The sequence below is a fragment of the Lytechinus pictus genome, chromosome 13 (assembly GCF_037042905.1).
Source record: "Lytechinus pictus isolate F3 Inbred chromosome 13, Lp3.0, whole genome shotgun sequence".
NCBI classification, from domain to species: Eukaryota; Metazoa; Echinodermata; class Echinoidea; order Temnopleuroida; family Toxopneustidae; genus Lytechinus; species Lytechinus pictus.
Window position 1 is genome coordinate 13,434,568 of NC_087257.1, and position 26,600 is coordinate 13,461,167.

General features: G+C 38.7%; 3 protein-coding genes and 1 long non-coding RNA gene across 4 annotated transcripts; 1 reads left to right on the plus strand and 3 right to left on the minus strand.

The window, feature by feature from the left end:
• LOC135156351 (uncharacterized) lies at positions 1–8,144 on the minus strand. Its single transcript, XM_064108563.1, has 3 exons — positions 6,184–8,144; positions 3,663–3,927; positions 1–1,697 (listed from the first exon to the last, which is right to left on the minus strand). The coding sequence occupies exons 1-3, from the start codon at positions 6,252–6,254 to the stop codon at positions 1,632–1,634; spliced, it is 402 nt and encodes a 133-aa protein (XP_063964633.1). The 5' UTR covers positions 6,255–8,144; the 3' UTR covers positions 1–1,631.
• A 96-nt stretch (positions 8,145–8,240) lies between these two features.
• LOC129284160 (uncharacterized) lies at positions 8,241–10,097 on the minus strand. Its single transcript, XM_054919621.2, has one exon. The coding sequence runs from the start codon at positions 10,095–10,097 to the stop codon at positions 8,241–8,243; it is 1,857 nt and encodes a 618-aa protein (XP_054775596.2).
• Positions 10,098–10,121: 24 nt separating this feature from the next.
• Positions 10,122–13,508, minus strand: LOC135156442 (uncharacterized). Its single transcript, XM_064108940.1, has one exon. It carries the CDS (start codon positions 13,506–13,508, stop codon positions 10,122–10,124), a length of 3,387 nt encoding a protein of 1,128 aa, XP_063965010.1.
• A 2,201-nt stretch (positions 13,509–15,709) lies between these two features.
• On the plus strand, positions 15,710–17,266 carry LOC135156409 (uncharacterized). The gene is made up of 2 exons (XR_010295538.1): positions 15,710–15,799; positions 16,741–17,266. It is a non-coding gene; the product is annotated as an uncharacterized LOC135156409 (long non-coding RNA).
• The last annotated feature ends 9,334 nt before the right edge of the window (positions 17,267–26,600 follow it).

Below are 26,600 nucleotides of genomic sequence, written 5' to 3' on the forward strand. Positions count from 1 at the left end.
CTATTGGTTTCTATGGGTGCTATTGGTTTCTATTGGTTTCTGATCGTTTGAATGGTCTATATTGGATTCAATTCTATGGGTCCAACAGAAACCATTAGAGACCAATATAATTTTTCTAATGGTCTCTATTGGTCTCTATGGGATTTTCGACCTGGGATATTAATTATGAAGTATCACTTTATCATTAGATCTTCTACCCAGATCGATTTACCAATAGAACACCAGTACTGATAAGTGATGGCGATCAATCACCTTCATTTATGTTAGCCTGCCTTTTAGATTAGCATGTTAAGATTAGCCTGCCTAATTTACATAATTCAGCGTTTTTGCAGGTTAGTGCAGACTAAAGATATAGGCAGTCTAACAAAGCAGGCTAATTGAGCAGGTTAAAATTATTTTGCAGGCTCTTTATATAAGCAGGCTAAAATAAGCCTGCTTTTAAAATGTACAAGCTAAATTAAGCCTGCCTAATTTGCATATTTCAGCGTTTTTGCAGGTCATTGCTTGCTAATTAGGAATTAACCTGCTTTTTAGCAGCTATATGCAGGCTTGCGGCAGGCTATAAGCAGGCCTGCCTTTTCGGAAACACTAGGCCAGGCCATCGTCACCATGTCTTACTCTCACTCTGTCTCACTCGACTCATTTTTGTATCATCGTTAATCTGCGGCTCACTGAGCGCTGCATGGCTAGCCTCGATCGCCACATCGTCGAACCGTGCCGGCCTCGTCCTCGTCAATATCGTTGCGACGCGTTGTCAGCTAGCTAGGCGCAGGCGATACGTATACTTTACGTACGTACATACACAAATCATACATATTACGGTGACGTCATGACTATAATCTTAGTAACAAGCGCTTGCAATTTTTAAAATATTGATTAACACTCACGTCATGTTTTGGTAGACGTACATGATCATTCGTGTTTTACCGGTGTGGAAAACAACGAAGGGTAGGCCCTACAATGTAAATTAGAGTCACCTATTTTACAAAACAGCACGAAACAGCGCAAAACGTGAGCGTGACACGTGATATGTGACTGTTCGTTGCAAGCCCACTCCATATGGCGAATAATTAATTGGTAATACATGAAATCTATACAAATTCTTGATTGGTTAAGTTGATTGATTAAATTGGTAAAGTGGATTTCCCCCCCCCCCCCAACCACCCTGGGGGGGGGGGCACTTAAATTATTTTTTGACGTCGGTGTGCCCCACGACACCCTTGAATGGGGGTCTTAAGAGCCGACTATATGCACAGGAACTTTAAAAATCCCTGAAATGGGAGTTTAGGGGGTCCAGGAAGCAGACTAATAACACAAAATACATGGACTTTGGAGCTACCACAGGCCTATGAAAACCCTCTTCATTGGGAAAAAGGGGGTCTTTTAAGCGGTACATACCCGTCTGACTTTATACATGAGTGCCCCCCGGCTGTGAGCTAGGTGACCAAAATACCCCGGCCCTTTTAGGGTTAAACCAGTGTTTACAATATTTTCTCCAAGATATTTACTTTGATATCATAATATCTATAAGTTGCTGTCAGGACACGGCCTCTGAAGTATTTAGTCTATAATAATATTTTTATCCAAAAGGAGAAACCTGAGAATATGACACAGGGACAGTTTTTACTATTCTATATATACATACCTTTCAATTTGTCTTGCTCTTGTTCGCCATCTACTTGTACTTTTGGGGTGTCCTAGAGGAAGTGATAATAAATTCAGTTCTACATTGTTATAGCCAGAACATGTACATGTACATGCACAAGGTCCATTTTTCCAGAATGAATAACTTCATGCATGCACAGCATGTCACATTTTGCATATGAATGTCAGACCAAAAATGGTTTCAAAACTTGATTTTATGTACAAAACTAATGCAGATTGAGTTTTTATAATCAATTAATAAAAATATGATTATTTCTACTCTCAATTTCTACTTTTCAACAAAAACATTATTTTGAGTTCTACCCAGTTTAAATTTGGAATTTGTGTAAATTTCAGAGTCAATCTTGACTAATTACGTCGTAACGTCGTACATCACAGAACATGACCAACTTGATCGCCATCCAACTGCATGGGTTTTTTGTACAGAATTTGGTATCAATATGAACTCGACAGCTAGACTAGCTATATACTCGTCATCTGAAACTACATTGTATATAGCGCCTGAAATGAGTACTTTTAAAGCAAGTTCCGACATATATACATGTAGTCCAGAATTTTGATAGCTAAATCAGAGAAAGAAGTCATGATTATTCATGCTGTTGTATAGCTAATGAGTCTATATTATAAGTGACCGTCTGATGTCCATTCAATAGTGTACATGTATAGTGCATCTGTGCCTTTTTTTGTATTGTTCTGATATAATTGCGTCAAAAACTATAATGCATAAAATCCTTCAGTTCCGACAGCGATTATACCGAGTTTAATAATTTTTGTCAAAGACTCAAAGCTGGATGATTAATCCTGAATATTTTGTTTCTTTGTCAGAAGGAAAATCTATAGTTTAAAACTAGATGGAACTTCAACTGCGCGCAGTCGAAAATGATGCCTCCGCCATAGAGCGATTTTAAAAACCAAAACAGAAGCAATTTTTAATATTCAACTTTGATAGTAATCCATTAAAGGTACTATGTCCCATTTGCAGGCCAAAAAAATGAAAAGGTTAAATTCCAACGGCATTTGAAAGACAATATACTAATTTAGAACTTCCCTAAAAAAAGGGGGGCTTGAAAATGTCTTTTAGTGGGAAAATAACGACTAATAGTTGTCGAATCGACTTAGGAGCTATAGAGCCAGTAAGTAATAGTCTGATTTTTCAGACCATTGTACCGAATGGTCGTTTGTGTTGTGCTGCACAAAGATTCAATCAGTTTAATTTTGGCCATTACAAGAAGTAAGAAAGCATAATGCCTCTGGCTACTTTGTAGCGGAGGCATAAAAATACAACGTACAGAAGTCATCATGTATGTGTATTGAAAAGTTACACATTTTTTTCAGTATTAGCATATATATACAAGTATTTTTAAGGCACATATTTCATTAGCAGTGTTGTGGTCTCGAGGTCCAGGTCTCGGCCAATACAGATCTGTCCCGGCCAGAAGAGAGTCAGCCTCAGACCATAAAGATCTCGGCCTAGGAAGATGTGGCCTCAACTACAACACTGTTCATTATTTTAAAGACTACAATATCATAAGAATCATATAATCATGACTAACAACAGGTAAGGATGATCTTTATAGTTTTTCAACTTCCACTATCAATTTAATAATTGCTAGGACATTGCAAGTCAACATTTTAATTACTACAGTACAGGTTTTTAAAAAAGCGCGCTAGCTATAGGTCTCAACTAATTGGGCTATTTTAGTCCGAATTTTTTTGGTTGCAACGAATTGTATGCAATGCTTTCTCTATGGACCAATTGGTTACAACTAAATTCCCAACTAAATAGCTGAAGCCTTTCTTATGACCTGTACTGTAGGTGTCATCGATATTGTGAATACCCTGGTAATATTTATATGAAAGTCCAACTCTGGTCGCCCATACTTCATGTGGGTATTTCCATTGCTACATATTTATGCATGTATCACTGCAACCATATGGTAAACAACAAATTATTTTGTGTTACAGCACTAAATAACTAACAATTAGTTTGCACTTACTGTATGTTTCTGTAAGTCTTCTTGCATTCTTCCGATTAGTTGAGAATAATATGGTGTATTCCAATTGTGTCCCTGTGGAAGCCCATAGTCATATAAGATTTCAGACTTGGCTGGAATGTCTTTCATAGCATACAGGCAGAGAACAGGTTTTCCGTCTACCGTTTTAGCTGTCATTTTGCTGTTTTGTTCCTTTCCTTTGCTATGATTGACAAGTCTTCCAAGTTGGCACTTGGACTTGGGATCAGGCTCATCTGTAGCATCGACACTGAAATGCAATACAAAAACAAAATTTAAAAAACATAGTGGAAGTCAAATGAAGGTAATTTTAGGGAGTTGTTAGAGTAATACAGACAACACGTATTCAGCTAGAGTTAGACCACAAGAAATAGCCAGCTGATTGGGAAAAAGTCTGCTTCTCTACCATTACCACAGAAAGGCGACTCTGGAGAGCAACCACAATACATCCATTTTGATGAAAGTGCACTCGGAATTCTTTATCACTCAAGTCAATTGTTTATTTTACCATTGAACAGCATGAAATATATTATGTAATAGCACTTCCTCAGGCAATGTGTCTTGCCTGGTATAGCGCCATCTACTGCTGTGCACACTTGATACACACTCAGAAGTCACCATGCCCACCCACTTTTTTTACTGGAGGGGCATGGCCCCCTACTATATTGGTCAGTGAATTTTTGTTTTGTCGGAACATTTCATATTGTGAAGACAAAATATTTTATGTACCAACGAAAGTATACAAAGAAATGACTTAAAATGTGAAAGTACTAACAAATTCAAATCTCGCTCGCTCCGTTAGCTCGCTCGCATTCAATCTTGTATTAGGGTGTCTGAACGATTTTTCAATTTTCCCTTTTGGATCGTTTTTCACCATTTTGGTTGGATAATTGAAAAAATTATTTACTCAGAATAATACATTTCAAATTTCAAGACTCTTCGATGTTTCTATCAAAAGTTACAGCCCCTTCAATTCCCTACAATATTCATCCATTTTTTGTAAGAATCGACGAAAAAGACGTATACCGTAAGGGCACTAGTATTCAACCCGTTTGGAGAGTTTCCTCAAATATATAGAAATATAGAATTTACCTGAATTTCAGACCCGTCTTATTTTCAAGAGCAAATGCTGGTTATTCTTTTTCTTCAACCAGTTGACTGTGTGCGCGGGTGATCGAATTATACGGCTACGGATTTTGGTACTAGTATTCAACCCGTCGGCACTAGTATTCAACCTAGCGATGAAAGATGGCCCTGTCTCTCAATCTGCCCTTGTCCCATCCGACTATGGACTAGACCATTTGAGATGAGACCAAACAGGGAATTAATCAAATCCAGAGACTTACATAGATCTAGATCTAATTTAGCAATCTAAACCCTTTTGAGATTTGCTATCAATCCTCACTAGGTTGAATACTAATGCCATTCAGTGCAAAAGGCCATCGCCGCATAATTCGATCCTCCGCGCATACAGTCGACAGATTGACAACGAAAATACCGACAACAGATTACCCTGGAAATAACAAAGGTATGAAATTAAGATAAATTCCCTATTTCTAAATATTTTGGGGAATATGTCAAAATCTTTGAATTATGCCGGGTTGAATACTAGTACCCTACTTAGCTGATCCGAAAAATGTGGGGAAGGGTATTTTCAAACTGTAATTGTTTGTGATCCCTGGGGGCTAGCGAAAAAATAAGCGTAGGGATATTTTCCTTACGACTGGGACTACATATCGCCAGGGGCGTCATATCTCATAAGTGGCAAATTTCGGAGTAAGCCAGGAAACAATGTTTAAATAGCTGTTTTGACCAAGATATTTTTAGAATTTCGAGATGACGCCCCTCTGGAAATATTGGAATTAATCTGCTCTTTCATATGACACCTCATTTATTGAGTATCACCTTCAGGATCACAAAGAATAAAGGTTTGAACTTCAAAAAAAAAAAAACTTTGACCAATTTTGCATGATCGCGTAATGCACATAGACTGCATAGGGCTGTGTGCAATCTCTATGGGAAGGATTTTAGCACACAACATCGGGTGCGCGATCAGACACCCTACTTGCGCAAACAAGATAAATTACTATTTCTGCACCAATACTGCACAGAATTTATACAACATTTAATCACCCCATTAAACCCGTTCGGGAATGATCTAAACTGCGAGTTTTATAGTCAGGTTTTTGAAGAAAAATACTGTGGGAGGGGGGGGGGGGGCACTCACTCATGTATAATGTCAGACGGGTATGTGCCACTTATACAACTGTGGGAGGGTTGTAAGCGGGAGTGGGAGGGAGGACAATCCCCTCCCACACGCTCCCTCGCAATATCTGGCAACCTTCCATTTTCCATTAATATTACCTCATGACTGGCCCACCCACATTCAAAATTGTTCCACCGCCACTGTAACCGCCTGCCCGACCACACTCTGATTCCTATAGAGCCCCTTCAACGTTTGTTTGGCGGGTATAATATTATAATAAGCAGAAACTTTATTACTTACCAAAGTGCGATTCTTTTATTTGTCATGGGGTTTATCCACTTGAAGAAATAGCGGAATCCAGTCTGTTCCATTGCCTCCCTCCCATCTCCTTCCTCTCCTGTTATAAGCTCCCCAATATAGCAAAGGAGAAATTCTCCTTTAACCCTGCCTATTTGTGTAATGACAGCTCGGCCTGCAAATTAAGAATATAAATTATGCAAGTAATATTACATGTACTGTATATGTTAATAGTTGGTACCATTGTACATTAACTGGTAGTCATAATTGTTGTCCCATATGTACGAATATGTGATGTTTTGACTGCTGATTTTTTTTATACTGTTGTTGCGCATATGCCGCACCCAGACTTTTTGATATTTTCTCTTCCGAAAATACTCAGGCCTTTACGCCGGCAAATACGGTACATGTATTGTCACGAATTCGTAAGTTCTGACATGTTGTTGCAATGAACTACAAGGAAGGCGTCTGTGAACTATATGCTCCCATTTATTAGATTATGTCTAATAACATTGTAGTGTTCAGTTATTCAACAACTGTGTGAGATTCCTGTAAATAAACAATAAAGGATAAACATATCTTAGTAAAGAAAGCATTTCTGTACATGTATCATCATTCTTTCCCAAAAAATTCATTAAAGACATAAGGAATAATCAATCATGCCCTTTAACCATTTTGCTGTCAAAGGTAGAATTTAACTGAAAGTAATAAGAGAGAATTAATGAAACTTTCCTAATTCAGTCTTAATATCATTGTTTCCCAATTCCAACAAATCTACCCTATATGATAAGATATCATAATTATCTAGCAACAAACATCTGTGAAAATATATTTGTCTTCAAAATAACAAAAGGTATAGATTTAATCATTTAAATCTCTAAAACTGTAACAGAAAATTCCTATTGTTTTGTTTCCCTTCTAAATCAATAAAATTCACTTGAAAAACAATTATCAATATTAGTGGTGATTGAATTATTATTTCACGAATTTTGTGTAAGCAATGTAATTTTAAAGACATCAGTTCTAAGTAACAAGAATTAACTGTAAGACAACATTAACTATCAACAAGAATTAACTGTAAGACAACATTAACTATCAATACTACTGAAAGATAAACAATAACGTCATGAAACCCTGCTATAACACGTGTAAACTCCGGGCGGCGGATCACACCAAAATTCCTGGAAATATCAATCTGCGAGCCAACTCGCACGTAAGTTTGTGACCATACCACACCAAATGAGTAGGAAAAATAGTGCATAACTTAACTGGCTTGTAAATATGTTAAACAACAATAAATCCTACAAACTTGGATTTAAGAAAATACTCTAAATTCGTAGAGTCATAATCATGAGTACATCTTAAGAATTGCGTGTCACAAGACAATATTTTGAAGATATCGACCGCAGAGAACTTCCGCGTGTATTCAAGATACGCAAGGTCCTTCGTTGGAAAGTGTGATGGATTTTCAAAGTATAATCTAAACCTAAATCTCTTCAACAAGGTATTTAAAAGAGGAATACAAAGATATTAATAAACAACACATTCTCATTAAATCTACAAAAGTTTTTGAGCAAATCTCAACATACCTTGCATAGCATAAGCGTGAAAACTAAGGAAATCTTGTGATCAATCGAATGAAGCAAACTGCTGTTATTTTACGAACTCGTGTTGTTCTAACTAGTCTACGTACAAGGACACGCGCAAGCGCACAATTTAAAAATACACATATACTTCAACATGTCATGACATCCCATCCCCCCAAAGGTGACGGAATGTCACTGAATACACATACATTGTAAACATAACAATACTGAAAATATCACTGGTGGTTGTTCATATAAAAATAAACAAAACAGTTGATAGAAGTCCAGAGTTCAAGGTTCGAAATTCAACACTTAGATTTCGATGAAAAACGTCCAAAGTTTGATGTTGATGCACTCAAGTTCGAAGTTAGATATACTAAGAGTCTGGTGAAAATATCCCAAGGTGAAAATATCTCAAGGTGAAAATTTGGCAGAGTTCGGTGTCACCCAACTACTAAAGCCTAAAACGTTAATCTATGAACGTTCAGATTCCTTCATTAGCAGAACAAGCTTTGTCACAGGTCTTTTCAGTTTTGTACCGTCCGCGAATCTCACGTCCACTACTCTGACGAGGTCATCTTTTCCTGGGTAGACACACGTGACTTCCGCCATCTTCCAGGAGCCGCGCTTCAGGTTCTCACCGATGACGAGTACGATGTCCCTCTCTCCTAAGTTCTCAGCAGATTTCTGCCACTTCTGGCGTGGTGAGAGTTTGTGGATGCACTCCATCCAACGTCGCCAAAACCCATCTACCATGAAATTGCAGATCTCCCTACGTTTCCGGTGGTTTCCTTTGTATTCTTCACACGGGACTTCGGGGCATGGTAAGTCACCTCTACCTATCAGGAAGTGGTTTGGCGTTAGTGGAGGATGATCCGGTGACGATGATTTTGCAGTTAGGGGTCGACCATTGATCAGGCTGGATATCTGGCAGAAAACAGTCTCCCACTCGACGAAAGTCAAACGATCAGCTATCACCAGGTGTCTCATACCTTTCTTAACTTCTTGGACCAATCGTTCAACGGCCCCCTGGTGGTGAGGTCCTCCTGGAGGTCCGAATTTCCACTGAACATTGTACCGTTGGCAATGGTCCTTCAGTACTGTCTGATTCAGTTTCAAGTTCAGTTCATTGATGGTGTTATCAGCTCCTCTGAAGGCAGTGCCATTATCGCTGACCAGCAAGGATGGCGCCCCTCTGATGCTTATGAACCGTTCTAGTGCCTGTAGGAACGCTTGTGTAGACAGGTCTTGAACACAGGTGAGGTGCACGGCTCTGGTCACTGCACACGTGAACACAGCACAGTAGCCCTTTGTCGTGGTATTCCGGTTCAGCTTTACATTCACTGGTCCAAGGTAATCAACCAATGTAGTCTTGAATGGGGGTGAGCAAGGAGTGACTCGGAATTCTGGCAAGTCGGCCATCTTCTGTTGAATTGGCTTGCCTCTGTGTCTCCTGCATACGACACAGTCGTACACCACGCGTTTGGATATGTTCACGTCTCCGACAATCCAGTAATGCTTCCTAACTTCTGTTGCCGTTCTCAAGTGACCCCCGTGAAGGGCATGTGCATGTCTATCTCTCACGATCAGCAGACTGATGTGGCTCTTCTTAGGGAGAAGATAAGGATGTCGCACATCATATGACAATGGAGCCCTGTCAATTCGTCCGCCAACACGGAAGACTTGGTCTTCTTCATCGAAGAATGGGTCCAGTTTCATGATGTTAGGATCCTGGAAGTCAACATCTCGCTGTGCTTGTCTTATCCAGTATAATTCAGCCTCCTTGACAAGTTTTGGAGAAGGGTACATAGAGATCTGTTTTGCGAGCTGCTTCAGCCATTGGTTCTTGGGCAGTTTTTTCACGGAGAGAACTCTAGCGGTCACCATCTTTAACCTGCACCAGCTGGAGAACTTGGTTGAGTCAACTATCGGAGAAGGCTTAGAGACGACGTTGATTCTGAGAGCCAGTGTCTTGGCATTCCGGACATGGAATTTTTTCTGTTCTTCGTCTCCAAGGCTCACAGGAACATTTTCTGGTGTCTTTGGCCAAAACGTAGGTGATTGCTTCAAGTACAGTGGTCCCTCAATGACTTGTCTCATTTCATTGGCAGTTCCTCCTCTGGAAACCAGATCGATAACATTCTGATCTGATGGTACATATGCAATGTCCTTGATGGGGTCGAACTCTGTTGTGATCTCGCCAACACGATATGCGACGTAGGACCGGAAGGACTTGGATTGACCTCTTACCCAGCTAATGGCAGTCATGCTGTCTGTCCAGATCTTGGAATAGGCGATGTTGAGCCGCAAGGCTTTCTTCACAGTAAGCATGAGCCTCGACAACAGAAGGATCGCCTAAAGTTCCTTTCGAGGAATGCTAGACTGCTTCAGTGGAGTGAGTTTGGCTTTTGCACATACAAATGATAGATGTGCTTCAGTGTCCTCAGGGTGAGACCATCGTAGCCAAACACCAATACCCATGGCATCTTCTGAAGCATCGCTTGCTCCGTGCAGGGACACTTCTGGTAAAGGCCTTATCCCCTTGAAAGGCTCTGGGATCAAGCACCTTGGAATCTCAATGCTAGCTACCTCCTCAAAGTCTCTATTGATGTCTCGTAGAATGGCACAAAGCTCACCCTTGTCGTTGAGAGGGGTAACCCAGTCTAGGTTTAGCTGCCATAGCTTTTGCAGGAGAATCTTCGGTCTAACGAGGAGCCCAGATAACATGCCAAACACATCGTAATACGAAGCAGTTTGGGCCAGGATATTGCACTTGGTAGGAACAAGTAGAGTCGACTTCACCTCCTTTACCCTCAACGTGTCTTTTGAGAGGTTCCATTTAGTGCCCAGGGCAGTGGCATCTGTGCTGTCTTCTGTTTCGTCGCAGGCTTCTGTCGCATTCGATTGCCATTTTCTGATGGTGAAGTTGCCTTTCTGAAGAGTCTTGCTAAGCTTAGATTTGAGCTCTAGAGCCTCTGGGACATTAGTGCCAGATTCATTGAGGTCATCAACGTAGAACTGCCTGGCAACCACTTCCTTGAGTTTGTCGTCTTCCGGTGCATGTTCATCTACCACATGTCTAAGGGTGACTATAGTGGCAGTTGGTGAGGGCTTGTCCCCAAAGGTGACAGTTGTCAGTTCGTAGACTTGAATTGGGTGGCTAGAATTCTCTCGAAACACAAACCTGTGGAATCGAGCATCATCAGATTTGATTTTTATGGCTTGAAACATCTTGCTGACGTCTGCAATGATGCCCACCTCGTTCTCTCTGAACCTCAGGGCAACTTCAAAGAGATCAGAGTTGATATTCTCACCTTTCATGAGGTAGTCATTCAATGAGTGGCCCTGGAACCTGGCCTTCGCGTCATATACCACTCTGACAGGAGTTGTCTTCGAGTCCTTGGTGACAGCGAAATGTGGCAGGAACCACATCTTTTTTCCAGTGCTTCTGTCTCGCTGTAGCTCCTCTTCTGAGACATGGCGCGAAACACCCCTCTTTAACTGGTCTCTCATCTGTCTACAGTAGATGTCCCAATCTTCATGCCTGTTTTTGAACTGATTCTCAAGGCTTCTCAACCTTTTGACAGCATAGTTGTAGTTGTCCGGCAGGTCATCGGGTGACTTCCTCCATGGCAGTCTGACTTCGTACGATCCATCAGAAAGCTGAGTTACGCTCCGTTGCATTGCCTCAGTTGCTTCTTTGTCCAATACATCTGAGGAGCACTTACACTTCTTGGGCTCCAGACCCACAGTCTCCAGACCTATGAACTCTTCCAATGGTCCAATGGCTGACACATTGATGTAGTTCAGCAGTGAAGTTGAACTTGTAGACCGTCCTCCTTGAACAAACCAGCCAAAGGGGCATCTTACAGCGACAGGATCATCAAACTTTTCGCCAAGGATGTATTCTTCCCAGATCATCAAGTGTGTGTTGTCCACACCAAGGAGTCCGTCGATGGTTTCGGATGGGGCAGCATGGATATCAATGGCGCTCAGATGCTCATACTGCCGAAGCTGTTCTGGTAGTACAATAGGAGTATCACCGCAGGGTTGATTTATCTCTGTCATGGTTAAAGGACATGACCAATTCCCTGCAATATCTTCAATGTAGCAGTCGAACAGTCTCAATTTCCTTGTTATCTTGCTGCCACCAACAAGACTCAGATCATGGTCCTGGAAAAGGCCTCTCTCTGTCCTTGGAAGAATCCCTTCCCTTAACAGTGTAGCTTGGCTGCCACCATCCAACAGGATGCGCACCAGGTGCCGGACATCGCCACATCGTAGATAACCAACAACAGTAGGTAAAGTGCTTTGAAGCTTCCCTGTCTCGTTGGTGTGGGCTGTTGTCACGTTGATTGAGGTTGAACGTGGAGATTCCATAGTGTTGCGTGTTTGGTTTGCAGGACCTTGACCACTCTCTCCGTATATGACAGGGCAGACAGCTGCGAAGTGTGAGTCACTGCCACACGTTTGGACTCTGCATGGAGCAACAAACTGACAAGAGTTTTGGTCATGTGGAGGCTTGCCAGCAACACAGTTGTTATGCCCACATCGGTAACAGATACCATTCTTTCTCATTACTTTATATTTCTCATTCTGTGGCAGGCTCTTGAACTTGTTGCAGGTCTTCAAGTAGTGCGAGTCTGCATTGGGGTGGATGGCACACTTGGCGACCCCGGAGTGTCTGGCCTTGCTTGGTTGGCTCTGGTTATCAGAAGTATATGAAGCAGCGCTTGTAGACTTATACACCTTATGTTGTCTTTGTGGAGGGCCAGGCGAATTGTCCCCACTGTTAGGCTTCGCCTTCTCGAGCAGCAAAAGTTGGCTGTATAACCACTTGACCAGACCGGTGAGGGAATCATCAATCCTGTCATCTCTAACACCTTTATAATATGCGATGCGGTGTTCCTCTGGGAGCTTCTGCTTAATCTGACTCAACATGATCTTACTGTTAAGCTCTCCAGATAGGCCAATGGTCTCAGCTTGGGTTTCGAAGTTTTGAAGAGTCTGGACAAAATGACCCATGGCGGGGAGGTTTGTTTTGCCTTTGATCTCGTATGTCCTCAGGTTCTCTAGATCTTTTAGTAGGCTGTCTACTACTTTGTCCTGATCGCCGTAACACTCATCAAGTACCTGCCAGGCTCGTTCAACACTAATGCACCCTTTGATTTTGTCGCGTTCTTTGACATTAATCATTGATTCGGTCAGTTGATGGAAGCATTCCATCTCTGTTAACTCTGTTGCACAGTGGGTGAACAATTCTTTGAAACGCTTGTAGTCTCGAAGGTTCCCATTGAAAGTTGGGAATCTCATTCTTGCCATTCTTGGAGCAGCCGACGTAGCGGTGTGGGGCATAGGAGATGGCGCATATGAAGCTGGACTGGATCTTGGATGTGGAATTGTAGGTGAAGAGGGGAGAAACTGTTGATTGTCCAGGGGAGATTGAGACTGACGGTCGACGACCCTCCTTCCCCGTATTAACACCTGGACGTACTCATTTTCACATTCTCCCATCCATTTCTCCTCCACCTCATACTCTCTCTGATCTTCGATGATATCCATCAGCGCCGAATGTTTCTCTTCCACTTTCTCAAATTGTTGCTCAGCTTTAGTGATGTATTTCTTTAACATGTCTAGATCACCAACGGCATCTGTTGTAAGGCTGTCAATTGTCGATAATGTTTGCGTCAACTGACCCTTGATGTTTCGTCTTGATAGCTTCAACTTGTTGACGTCAGCCATGATGTAAGTTGAAGCAGGTTGATATACACTATTATAATAGTTGTTGAAGATGTCACGAATTCGTAAGTTCTGACACGTTGTTGCAATGAACTACAAGGAAGGCGTCTGTGAACTATATGCTCCCATTTATTAGATTATGTCTAATAACATTGTAGAGTTCAGTTATTCAACAACTGATTCCTGTAAATAAACAATAAAGGATAAACATATCTTAGTAAAGAAAGCATTTCTGTACATGTATCATCATTCTTTCCCAAAAAATTCATTAAAGACATAAGGAATAATCAATCATGCCCTTTAACCATTTTGCTGTCAAAGGTAGAATTTAATTGAAAGTAATAAGAGAGAATTAATGAAACTTTCCTAATTCAGTCTTAATATCATTGTTTCCCAATTCCAACAAATCTACCCTATATGATAAGATATCATAATTATCTAGCAACAAACATCTGTGAAAATATATTTGTCTTCAAAATAACAAAAGGTATAGATTTAATCATTTAAATCTCTAAAACTGTAACAGAAAATTCCTATTGTTTTGTTTCCCTTCTGAATCAATAAAATTCACTTGAAAAACAATTATCAATATTAGTGGTGATTGAATTATTATTTCACGAATTTTGTGTAAGCAATGTAATTTTAAAGACATCACTTCTAAGTAACAAGAATTAACTGTAAGACAACATTAACTATCAACAAGAATTAACTGTAAGACAACATTAACTATCAATACTACTGAAAGATAAACAATAACGTCATGAAACCCTGCTATAACACGTGTAAACTCCGGGCGGCGGATCACACCGAAATTCCTGGAAATATCAATCCGCGAGCCAACTCGCACGTAAGTTTGTGGCCATACCACACCAAATGAGTAGGAAAAATAGTGCATAACTAAACTGGCTTGTAAATATGTTAAACAACAATAAATCCTACAAACTTGGATTTAAGAAAATACTCTAAATTCGTAGAGTCATAATCATGAGTACATCTTAAGAATTGCGTGTCACAAGACAATATTTTGAAGATATCGACCGCAGAGAACTTCCGCGTGTATTCAAGATACGCAAGGTCCTTCGTTGGAAAGTGTGATGGATTTTCAAAGTATAATCTAAACCTAAATCTCTTCAACAAGGTATTTAAAAGAGGAATACAAAGATATTAATAAACTACACATTCTCATTAAATCTACAAAAGTTTTTGAGCAAATCTCAACATACCTTGCATAGCATAAAGCGTGAAAACTATGGAAATCTTGTGATCAATCGAATGAAGCAAACTGCTGTGATTTTACGAACTCGTGTTGTTCTAACTAGTCTACGTACAAGGACACGCGCAAGCGCACAATTTAAAAATACACATATACTTCAACATGTCATGACATGTATACTATTCTTCCTGAGGGCCTAGCTGCAATCATATCATACCCCAGCTGTAGCCAAGCTACAATGATAAGGCGCTCCAAGCATTCAAGGAATTTTTTCCTACCGGGAACCCACTTATTACTGCACCTGGGTGGAGAGTGAGAAATGTAGATTAATTCCTCGCCAAAGGGCATACATGTAAGTGCTGCAGCGGGAATTAAACCTTGAACCATGTGAGACATAGTCCATGAATCTTTGGGCCAGAAGTACCTCGTGAAAAGATATACACTGCATGATATGAACAGGGCAATGGGAAGTATACATGTATGCACACTATACACACAATGATGGATACCACACAAAAGGATGCAAATAAAATCGAAGTTTCAATACAGAATAGTATACCTTTTTTAGGCAGGATTATTATTTCAAATCCTTCCTTGTCCCGCTCGCGAAATTACTTTTCCCACTGAGTTCTGGACCAACATATGAATATTCATGACTTGCGTCTTCGGATTAAGAGTACGCATGCGCGTGGACTTCGCCTCGACCAGTGCCGGTAGGTCGTAAGCATTCACGTTCAGTTGCTCAGAATGAATTAGCATCGTCAAATTACCGGTACCTTTACATAGTTACATAGGCCTTACAGGCTTAGATCTATACATATATATATATATATATATCCAATTCTTAAACACTTATTAAACTAGCTGCCATTAATGGCAATTAGACATGTGCTAGGCTAGCAGTCAGACCGCAGCTCGCGCGATAATGAGCATATTCACGGAAATTTATTCAGCGGCCCTCTAGCGGTCTCCGAAGGAAAACGTGCGATCAATTTGGCTTGATTTTCCCACTGAATTGGAGGGGCTGAAGTTATAGCTCTGTACTGGTCGCTAACTTCAGTTTACGTCGAAACGAATTGTGGTAAGTTATTCTCAAGACCTTCATCTACAGTTTGGTATATAATTTTCCATATTTCGACATTTTCAACCTACCATTTTTACCTCTTTAATTGATGCTTATTTTAGTAATATTTTAACTGTGATTTTGTAGTCGGAATTTCACTTTTGGTTCCTGACTTTGCTACATAACCAAATTGTTTCGATCAGGATTTTTTAGAAAGAAGAAAAGTCACTGTTCAAAATATGTCAGAACCAACTTGACGCAAACTCACCTTATATTTTTATTTTAGAGAAAATGATACCCTAAAAATCGAGAAATTTACGTTTTACCCGGAAGTAACCTTCTCGTTCACTCCACGATGGCGCGAAATAACGCCAAAATTACGTTCGTCGCGGGTTGGTAGAATTTCGCCTTTGGTCCCATACGTTGAAACTTCTGTAATGATGGCAGATGGCTCGCATTATATGTGTCTGTGGACGGTGGACTTGTTTTTTTTAAATTAAGACTTAATATAAACGAAGCTTAATAAGTAGATCCCTTCTAAAGTTTTATTCAATGATTATCAGGTTTCCGAATTCCATCAAGTTTTTATTATAGATTGAGATATTTCTTGATTTATGTTGAAAATTGTTAACCTTTTTTCTTAATTAGTCGAAGTTGAGCCCCATGATGATTTTTGCCCCAGCCCAGCCCAGGCTGCGGTTAAGAATTAAATGATGATTAGCTCAGACAGTCTACTCTAGAGACTATAAACAGTTTAAAGTCAAACTAAAAAGTCTGGTACTACCGTATTTATAAACCATTTTGTTCAAATAAAAAAATTGTGGCTGTCACAGACAGTACTTAGACTTAACTTTAATAGTTAGTCTCTTAATTGACGTACATGTAACATAATTCATACTTTGAATGGTTATTTAGTAATTTAGACTATTTCTCTCTTTTTTTGTCTCTTCTACACACAGATCTGCATACTTGCTGACTCTGGTCTCTGCTTGCTACTTCATTCTGGGAGAGTCCATCATGTACTATAATGGTCAGACTATGATTTCGACAAAGCCCTTATTTCGTTTGCAAATTTTGGACTGATACAACAGAAAATTTATCTTTATCGATATTGGAAACAAAAAAATTAGAGCACAGTTTTGGGGAGGACTAAGAATACTGACTTGGACAGGAATACAGCTTGACAAAAATAAAAATTCACAATTCAAAACCAAAGAACATTTTTAATGTTACTATATAGTGCATTGCAAGAAACTTTTTACTCAATCACACATTCCAAAATTAAGGGTAAGTCCTTTGATCAAACACAAACATGTAGTTGATTTGCAATTGAAATTGAACATAAGTTTCTTGCAATGCCCCATAATCATATTTTGTTCTCAAGCAACTCTGTTATATGTTATCTAATGTGCTGAAGGTTAAGTGCCATGTATGTTCACAATTTTTTTTTTCGAAGGTATAATATATTTGTCCTTTTAAACGGTATTTGAATGTGGTTACGCCTTGTTTTTGTTTTCCACAGTAATTATTGCATATATGAACAGAAGTGAAATATTTGTTGTGAAGCACTGTATGAATGTTGTGTGATCATGGAGCTATGGTGTGATGGTATTATAATTAATTCATCATTTTTGTTATAAGACTGTAAACCTGGTGGATGTGAGGGAGTGGCCTGGATGAAAGGAAAGTGAGCATGTGTCCAATTACGGATTTGCATATGTTTAGACAATTTTGTTCGTGGATAAATATTAATGTGCATTCCCTATTCCAAGCAAAGAGTAAAGGAGAAGTCCACCCCACCAAAAAATTAATTTGAATTTAAAGAAAAATAAAGTATTGCAGAAAATTTCATAAAAACTATGATTCAAAATTAAAAAAATTACTATTTTGACATTGAGAAATTTGCCTAATTTTATAAAACAATTATATGCTCATCTTGGTCAATGTGCAAATTACAGAACCGATTATGTCACAAGCACTCTAAATTCTTGTGTATTTTTTTGTTTGATACATGTACATGACATGTATATTTTATTTTAATTTTCATTAACAAATTTTGAGAGGGATTTTAATTCCTCCATTAACATTCGTAGTTTCCATAAATGTAACCTATTGTGATTCGAGGAAGATTTTTTAGATCAAATTTGCTAAAATTTATGTAATAAAAATGCAACAAAAATTTAAAAAGTAATGTGATGTAAGTGACATAATCAACTCTATTTGCATACCATTGTTTTGTGTATATAACTGTTTTGTGTTAAAAAAGGGAAATTTCTGGATTTATTCAAATAATTTTTTGTTGATGTGCACTTGACCTTTAACTCACTTCCCTTCCCACCCCTGCCCAAATAAGTGTAATCAAGAACTTGAAAATCAAAAGCAGTGATTAAGAAGAAGAAAGAATTAATCATAGAGCTATTAATAGCTCCATGATTTAATAAATACAGGCCTAAATAGAACTTCACATGAAAGTAAAAAGAGAATAAAGCTGGGGAGGAACGATGAAGGAATATGATTTAAAGAAAAAGCATAAACATATACCCATCACCCCCCCCCCCCAAAAAAAAAAAAAAAAAAAAAAAAAACAGTCCGGCGGGTTCGAACCAGGGTCCTTGCACACGCCAAAACAATGCACTTACGCAATTCGCCATCGATCTCTTCCATACTACTTCAGGGTTTTTTAAGCTATATAAAATGTTGCAAGTCTGTGCGCCGCTGTTGACCAATCAGAACGCGTCGGCAATTCTACTGCAATTCCAATCATTTTGCGATGGACATTGCCGGGGTTTTTTGTGGTTCCTGACTTTGCTACATCATGAAATTTCATAATTCTTTTTCAGTCGTAAAGAAGAATGTCTACGCTTTATATTGATTATAATATCAATTTGACGCAAGTGTAATTTCGGTGCAAAAATGCGCTCTGTTTATTCACATATATTTCTTGAAAAAAATCATTTTTTCTAAGCTAAATATCGGTCTTCAAAATACATTAAATGTGCATTTTATTTAGCTGATCAGAAATTTCAAAGTTTTATCTATAAAATAAGACCAATTTTGTGAGGAATAAACGATTCTAAGAGCAAAAAACACCGATCGGAAAGTTCGTCTTCACAGCTCATTACGTATGCAAAACCACGGACGGCTATGCATACCGCTGAATAAAATAGAGCACTTTCGGACGGGCTGCGGACTGACTGTAGGGCTCGCTTAGGCTAGCGCATTAACTTTACCTCAAATCTGGACCTGTCTAATGCCTATACTAATCAGTGTTGTAGTGCCTTGATGCTCGGCCTTGGCCTTAAGGCGCCTTAAGGCCTACTTTTTCAAAGCCTTGGCCTTGAGAGGGCCTTGGCCTTGGGGACTTTGTCACCATTATCAAGAATTTTCAAACAAAGAATACATCAGTTATGAAAAATAGCATTATGTATTGGTAATGTGTTGTAATCATGACTAATGATGATAATGACAGTAAATAATAATGATCATGATCAAGATAATAGTGCTTTGATGACAAGAATAAATTTGACATCTGACAGCAATTTTGACAACAATTTTCATACTGTAAACATAGCTAATTCTAAAGAACGATAACAAGGTTGATATCTATTCCATTAGGATTTTCCTTGTATTATTTTCTTTGGCCAACAAGAATGTTTTAAGATATTCTGAAAAGATTTGGTAAACTTGAACACAGTCTTCAATTTTATCATATCCAAATAGGTTATGTCAATGGCATGATGAGCCAGAAACTTTGAGGGGCCAAGCATGGCATATAGAGCAAAATTTCTGTAAAAAAAAGAGAAGAAAACGATTGAAGCGAGCGAGTGAACAAAATTTGTCCCCCTCTTTCTATAGGAAAAGCTAATTTTGCGATAGATTGTTTAAAAAATAATATCACATTTATACTCCATCTTTTCCTTTCCCTTTCTCCCCTTGTCTAAGTTTATTCTTGGTGGTGGAACTTCTTCTTCTCTCTATCTCTTTTCTAAATTGTATATTTGTTTTGGGTCAGATTGACAAAACAAAGGGGAAAAAATGTTTACTTCTTTTTAATCATATATCGTTCAACAGTGAATTTCATGTCTCTACAGTTTCAAGGAAATAAACAACGTATTTGTTTTGTGTCAATATGGTTTCAAGAAATAATAATTGATAAAAAATAATAATTGAATAATTAATAATTATCAATTTTATCAATAAGTATTAATAATTAATGATTGATTAACTGTTTAAAGAAATAATTAAGATTTACCCTCTCCCAACTAAGGATATGGGGTGCACCCTGTTTATTTTATATCCTTTTGAATATAACTTTATTTTGTAAGTATTCTTTATTCTGTTTTTTTAAGGTAAAAATAAGTGTAGAAGATACAAGAAATGAGAATTGAAATTTAAAAGTGGTTGTAAGCAGAAAAAAATATGAAAACTGACAAGTCCTAAAAATGACTCATTTTCAGTTTAAGCATTTGAAAATTTTAGCTTGCGCTTTGTGCTCTCTTGCCCCCCCCCCCCCCCCCCAAAAAAAAATCCCTGTAGGATTTTTTTTTCCAAATGAAATATGCCCTTTTTAAAAAAGAAATATACCTTCTTTAATAATAAGACATAATACATTTTAGGTTCGAAAATCACAGATTTTGAATCGTGCTTGCATCAATTCTTGTTTAGTACAGTACTAATCCTGCTCATGGTTACAAACATGTATAGAATGTTGCTTTATGGTTGGAATATCAAAAATTGTTGGCTCGCTTCCTGCACTCGCATCAATTATTGTACTCGTTCTCTTCCCGTTCACAAAAAAAAAATGCTTAGAATGTCCAGTTTTCTTTGGAATATCACAAATTTTTGAGCTCGCGCTTTGCGTTCGCATTATATTTATTGGTGAGTTATGTATCCTATTAAAAATGCAGTAAATAACTGCTTCCTTTACTGGTGAGTATATAAAAAAAAATTAGCGAGCGTACAGTTATTTTTAGTTAGATACACATCTTTTTCATGATTACAAAACCAGCTCAGAATATTTAATTTCCATGTCTTATTACACGACATGTCAAGAAGTTTGAGCTGGTGGTTCGCGCTGGCAACATTGCGCAAGGATGCCCTTTTAACAATGATTAGCCCCATAATTGACCATAAATCAAGTTTTACAACTTTTTTTTCAAAACCGCTTGCTCGCTATGCTTTGCCGCTGAGAAGTAAAACCTAAATCAAAATATCTATCTTATAATTAAAAATCACTTTATAAAGCCTTTGCTCAACTTAATTTCTACAAAACACACAATTACTTCACGCAGTTCATAATCTCATTTTGAAAATACATGTATTTGTTTGCACAAAAAACTCATTTTTATAAATGAGTGCCTTTTTGGCGTTGAACCCCCCCCCCCCCAATAATAATTTTCTGCTGCCCCTGTCCCAGGGAGTGGAGAAAAACATACGTTGAGAATGCCAGGATCAGATGACCGTGGTAATAATAATTATTGCAATGTAAATTGCCTAGAAAAATTATGGATTATGTGTACACAGGTAACTATATCATTATTTTAATATGTCTCTATCATGAAATTATTTTTGTTTTAAATGTACAAAGGTTAATTTTTTTCTCGCTCAGTCCCCTCGCTCACATACATTTTACCATGTGTGATGTCTGCCGCCTAAGTATTGTTAGTTCATTGTTCTGTATATCGTAAGTTTGAAATGCCTTAAGCCTTGAAGTTTTCAGGCCTTGGCCTTGGGTTTCCATGCCTTGGCCTTGGCCTTGGAGGTTTGAGCCTTGGCTACAACACTGAATAGCCGACTAATGCCATGGTTAACTTCGAACTGGTTAATTCCGAACTTTACGTTTAATAAGGTTTAGACAGATGTTAGCTTATTTGCCATGGTTTGTCTAGTCCGTATACAAAACCAGTCCTAGATCTAAAAAAAATGATTTTAGTTCGAGTCTAGTTTCTAGATCTAGACTTTGATCTACGCTGTATCAGCATGGAACCACTAGTGCACCAAAGGGGGGGGGGTGTGCAGACTGCCCCTCTGACGAGTCACAACTGATACAGGGGACGTGCCCCCCCTTTGAGAAGCCAAATTAATAATTTGTAATGTAAAAATGCAATGAAAAGACGTATGTCCCCTCTTTTGAACGTGAAGATCTTTTTTTTTTTTTTTTTTGGGGGGGGGGCTTGTCACATTTTTTCGCGGAAGAAATATCCTCCAAAAATTTGCCCCCCTTTTGGAAAATCCTAGGTACGCCAGTGCATCAGTGGCGTAGCTACGGGGGGGGGGGCTGGGGGGCACGTGCCCCCCCCTGAGATTTGGTGTGCCCCCCCCCCAGGTGCCCCCCCCCCCCAGAAAAAAATTGGCAGAGCAAAAAAAAGGGGGGGGGGAGAAAGAAGAAAAGAAAAAGGAAAAGAAAAATAAAGACAGAAGAAAAAAAAAGAGGAAAATAAGGGGAGGAAGGGGAGTGAATGAAATAATGTGAGGGGAAGACTTGAAAAGAAAATCTTTCATGTTACTATATAAAATTTTTACTTGCGCTTCGCGCCAGAATTGCCTGTTCGATGAGATTCATATCTTGCTCAATAGGCTGATATGGAGCAAGTTTTGAAGTCAATATACAAAACATAATTTAGCTCGGACTTCGTTCGAGCTTTCATTATTTTTGTTTTCATTTACAAATTTACGTGCTCTGTAAAATGTCCGTTTTATGGTCTACATATCAACATTTTAAGCTCACGCTGCGTGGTCACATTGTTTGATTTGCCAGGTTCATAATGTCTACGTGTATTCCATAATGTTCCATTAAACAAATGTATTTAGAATGCCCAGATTCTAGGTCTATTATCTAAAACATGCGCGATAGCCTGCATGTTCTTTATTTAAAATGTACTTAAATTATCCAGTTTCACATCAGAATATCAATAATTGTCTGCTCACGCTTCACGATCGCATTATTAATGATACCCAATTAACTATATCCTATTTATGATTACAAAAATGAATAGAGTGTCCTGCTTTTAGGTCTAAAACCTCAATTTCCTTCCTCTCGTGCTCCGCGCTCGCATCAATTGTTTAGTTACATACCTATCCCATTTATTAATACAAAAAGTGCTTAGAATTACCATTTTTTTAGGTCGGAATGTCAAAAATTGCTCGCGCTTCGCGCTCGCATTATTGAAATATATACCGTCTTTGTGGGTAACTGAAAGCAGTCCTTAACAGGTCCCTTTTCGATAATGCTAGAACAGTTAATACAAATTTCTGCTCGTGCTTGGCGTTTGCAATAACCATCTAGTTACATACGAATCTTGTTCAGGATCACACATACCATTGCCCATAATATTATTTTTTTTAAATCGCTCGCGCTTCGCGCTCACACTTTTTATAAGGCTTATGAGATTATTTCATGTTTATGTTGTTTTATAAGAATAAAACTAAGAAGTGACTGATCGGGGAAAACATAGGTGAAGATAATTTCGGGCCCCGTCCCCTATTGGCGAAAGTCCGATCCGCCCTTGTGACACATACACACACACCGGAAAAAATGGCCGGTGCCCCCCCCCCCCTGAAAAAGCAAGGACCCCCCACGGAAAAAAATCCTAGCTACGCCACTGCAGTGCATGGAACATATTCTAACGTCAGGCACAAACTAACGTCAGTGATCTTGATCCCCGTCTTCACCCCAAATTAAGGATTTCTTAGCTGAAAAAAATTTGACAAGCAAAAAAAAGATCTTCACGTTCAAAAGAGGGCACATAAGTCTTTTTTGGTTGCATTTTTACATTACAAATTATTAATTTGGCCTCTCAAAGGGGGGGGGGCACGTCCCCTGGATCAGTTGTAAATCGTCAGGGGGCAGTCTGCCCCCCCCCCTTGGCACACTGGTTGTTCCATGCTGATACAGCGTAGATCAGAGTCTAGATCTAGAGACTAAACTAGAACTAAGATATTGTTTTTTTAGAGCTAGGACTGGTTCTGTATACGGACTAGACATATATTAAACCATGGTAATTAAAATCAAACGTAAATTTCGGAATTTAACGGTCCGAAGTTAACCATGGCATTAGTCGGCCATTACTATTAGTATTAGGCATTAGACAGGTCCAGATTTGAGGTAAAGTTAATGCGCTAGCCTAAGCTAGCCCTAGCCTAGCACATGTCTTGCCATTAATGGCAGCTAGATTGATAAATGTTTAAGAATTGGATATATATATATAGATCTAAGCCTGTAAGGCCTATGTAACTATGTAAGGGTACCGGTAAGTTGACGATGCTAATTCATTCTGAGCAACTGAACGTGAATGCTTACGACCTACCGGCACTGGTCGAGGCGAAGTCCACGCGCATGCGTACTCTTAATCCGAAGACGCAAGTCATGAATATTCATATGTTGGTCCAGAACTCGGTGGGAAAAATAATTTCGCGTCCCGCTCTAGTCCGGCCAACTCCTCAATGATGGCATTTTGGCATCTGCGCCTACATGTACGACGTTCCATTGCTTGTTATGGTTTCCTGTAAAGCAAAGTTTGTGATCATGGGTTGATTTAACTCTTTGCGCATCTCTCTCTCTAGACTATGTAACATATTCTATGACGTTGGTGACCACAGAGTGTCACATAGACAGCCACTAAAATATGACCTTTGGCCTGTAACAGACGGAACACAGGTGGCAGCGTCACCAAACACTTAAGTATAGATTTTACTATAACACACCTCCATACAAAATATGGTAGTAACAAATATGTCTGTATGACCTAGCATCTGAAATATGAATCATTACTTGCATATTCTTTGTACATGTACAGTAGTTCATAATTTATGAACGGGATCATGTGTCGGACGTACCGTCTGATTATTTCACACGGGTGCGTCCAACACCATACAATGTACGTCCGACACCAACATACTTTGATGATTTACACAACTTTCAGAACAGATTTAGATCTATACATAATGCTGATATATGTTATAAAGTTCAATCCTTCATACAATCAAAACTGGTACCAATTTTACTGTTTAAAATACAAGCCTTCACACATCACAAGAGTTTTGAACACTATAATCTTTAAGTCTGAAAAAGTTATTTTGTGCACGTATGTCCAACACCATGGTATTTGTGATACATGTACATTACTTCCAAATGAAACAGGGTGCCACTCTAATAAGTGAGTCTATAGCACTACCTTTACACATCATGCATACTTAGATTCATAGATACCCCTATTATTATTAACACTAAAAAATCCATGTTTTGAAAGTATCTGAAACAGTTATTGTAGATGGTGCTGATGCACACTAGTCTACATGTAGTATGTACATGTATTACATCCAACTAATACAATTCACAGGCGGTAAAAATAAATACAGAGCTAACTAAATTTAATAGAGGTACATACCACACTTTCTTCCCAAAAAAGTAAATGAAGCTTCCAGCCTCCCTGGGGTATATATGTTTCTCCCTATCTTCACCTTATTCTCTTGCAGATACATGTATGTTCCCCTCTAGCCTCTATACTGCATCAAAAAATATAAAAAATAGAGAGAGAGAGAGTGAGAAAGTACATGTTAATGAAGAACAGTCTTCTTTGGACAATACTCAATAGCAAATTTAATAATAATAGCAAAGACATTGATGTACATGCATCATTGCATACATGATGTACTAATTAAGGCATACATGTATGATGTAGACCCTCTACAGTATATGGGTGAAAACGTTGAACGATGTACAATACGGTCCATATATTTGGCAAGTATTTTAAGGTCCTACCAAATATTATTTTTTTAAATCAAAATGTTAATTGCTCTAGACTCTAGACTAGGTCTACCGTCTAGATCTACTAGATCTAGATAATATTTGAGGGCCTGAAACTGAAACTTTGAAAGGAAACTGTCAGACAAGTTAACCCTAAGAATAGTAACTGCAAATATATGGGGCTTGCACAGCAACAAAGCTAACATTTTTTTATTTACGAGGTTGTATCACCCCTCCAACAAACTTTCAAAGGACTTGGGGATTAGACCTACCTGGAGGCGAATTGAATCTAGATGGGAAACGCTGTCACACTCACGGTTTTTGTTACTTTGACTATAACTCCTTCAGGAGATGCACTTTTAAATGGAATCTCAAAGCTTTTAACCAACATTAAACAAATATCAAAATCCCTCAAAGACCGGAAAAAAAGGTACTCTCGGGGGTATAAATTGAGGGACAGGCATAACAGCCAACATCAAAATCTTGACAAAGAATTTTAATGTGTTCAACAAATGAACAAGGAATGGTTATCGAAAAGGAAGGGATTGAGCTAGCCAAAGTAGGCAGACTGGATCTGGATGCCATATTGTTTAACTGGCCTAGTAAATAGATCGAGATCTAGAGGTCTAGACCTAGACTTTTTTCTAAGATGAATTATTATTTTATTATTCAAATCAGAACTTTGCGAACTTGACACTATAGACCTAGTCACCTAGACAACTTGGAATTGGATAGATTCTAACTGTAGTTATACTATGACGTGCACGTTCGCTGCGCGATGCGCGCAAGGGCCTAGCTATTTGGAATGCTAAAACGCTAATCTCTAGTACAATGATCCTATTCCTAGGCCTACATGATTTACATCATTTACATGGTCCAATTGCAGGACATTTCGTGTGAAAAATGGTCCAATTGCAGGACAGTTTAACAGTGAAAAGATCTACAGAAGATATGAATACAGTCTTACAGATATACTTACTTAATACTTAGATCTAGATATGATCCACATAACTCCACTTATTTTGTGCCTTGCTAGAGTAGAGAGCTGCAGCTGCATGTGCATGAGATATGCAT

Coding starts and splice junctions, on each gene's coding strand:
- LOC135156351 (XM_064108563.1), bottom strand. CDS start 6,254: ATGGAACAGACTGGATTCCGCTATTTCTTCAAGTGGATAAACCCCATG. Junction 3,928..6,183: donor AATAAAAGAATCGCACTTTG/GTAAGTAATAAA, acceptor ATTGCATTTCAG/TGTCGATGCTACAGATGAGC. Junction 1,698..3,662: donor AAGACTTACAGAAACATACA/GTAAGTGCAAAC, acceptor CACTTCCTCTAG/GACACCCCAAAAGTACAAGT.
- LOC129284160 (XM_054919621.2), bottom strand. CDS start 10,097: ATGCTTACTGTGAAGAAAGCCTTGCGGCTCAACATCGCCTATTCCAAG.
- LOC135156442 (XM_064108940.1), bottom strand. CDS start 13,508: ATGGCTGACGTCAACAAGTTGAAGCTATCAAGACGAAACATCAAGGGT.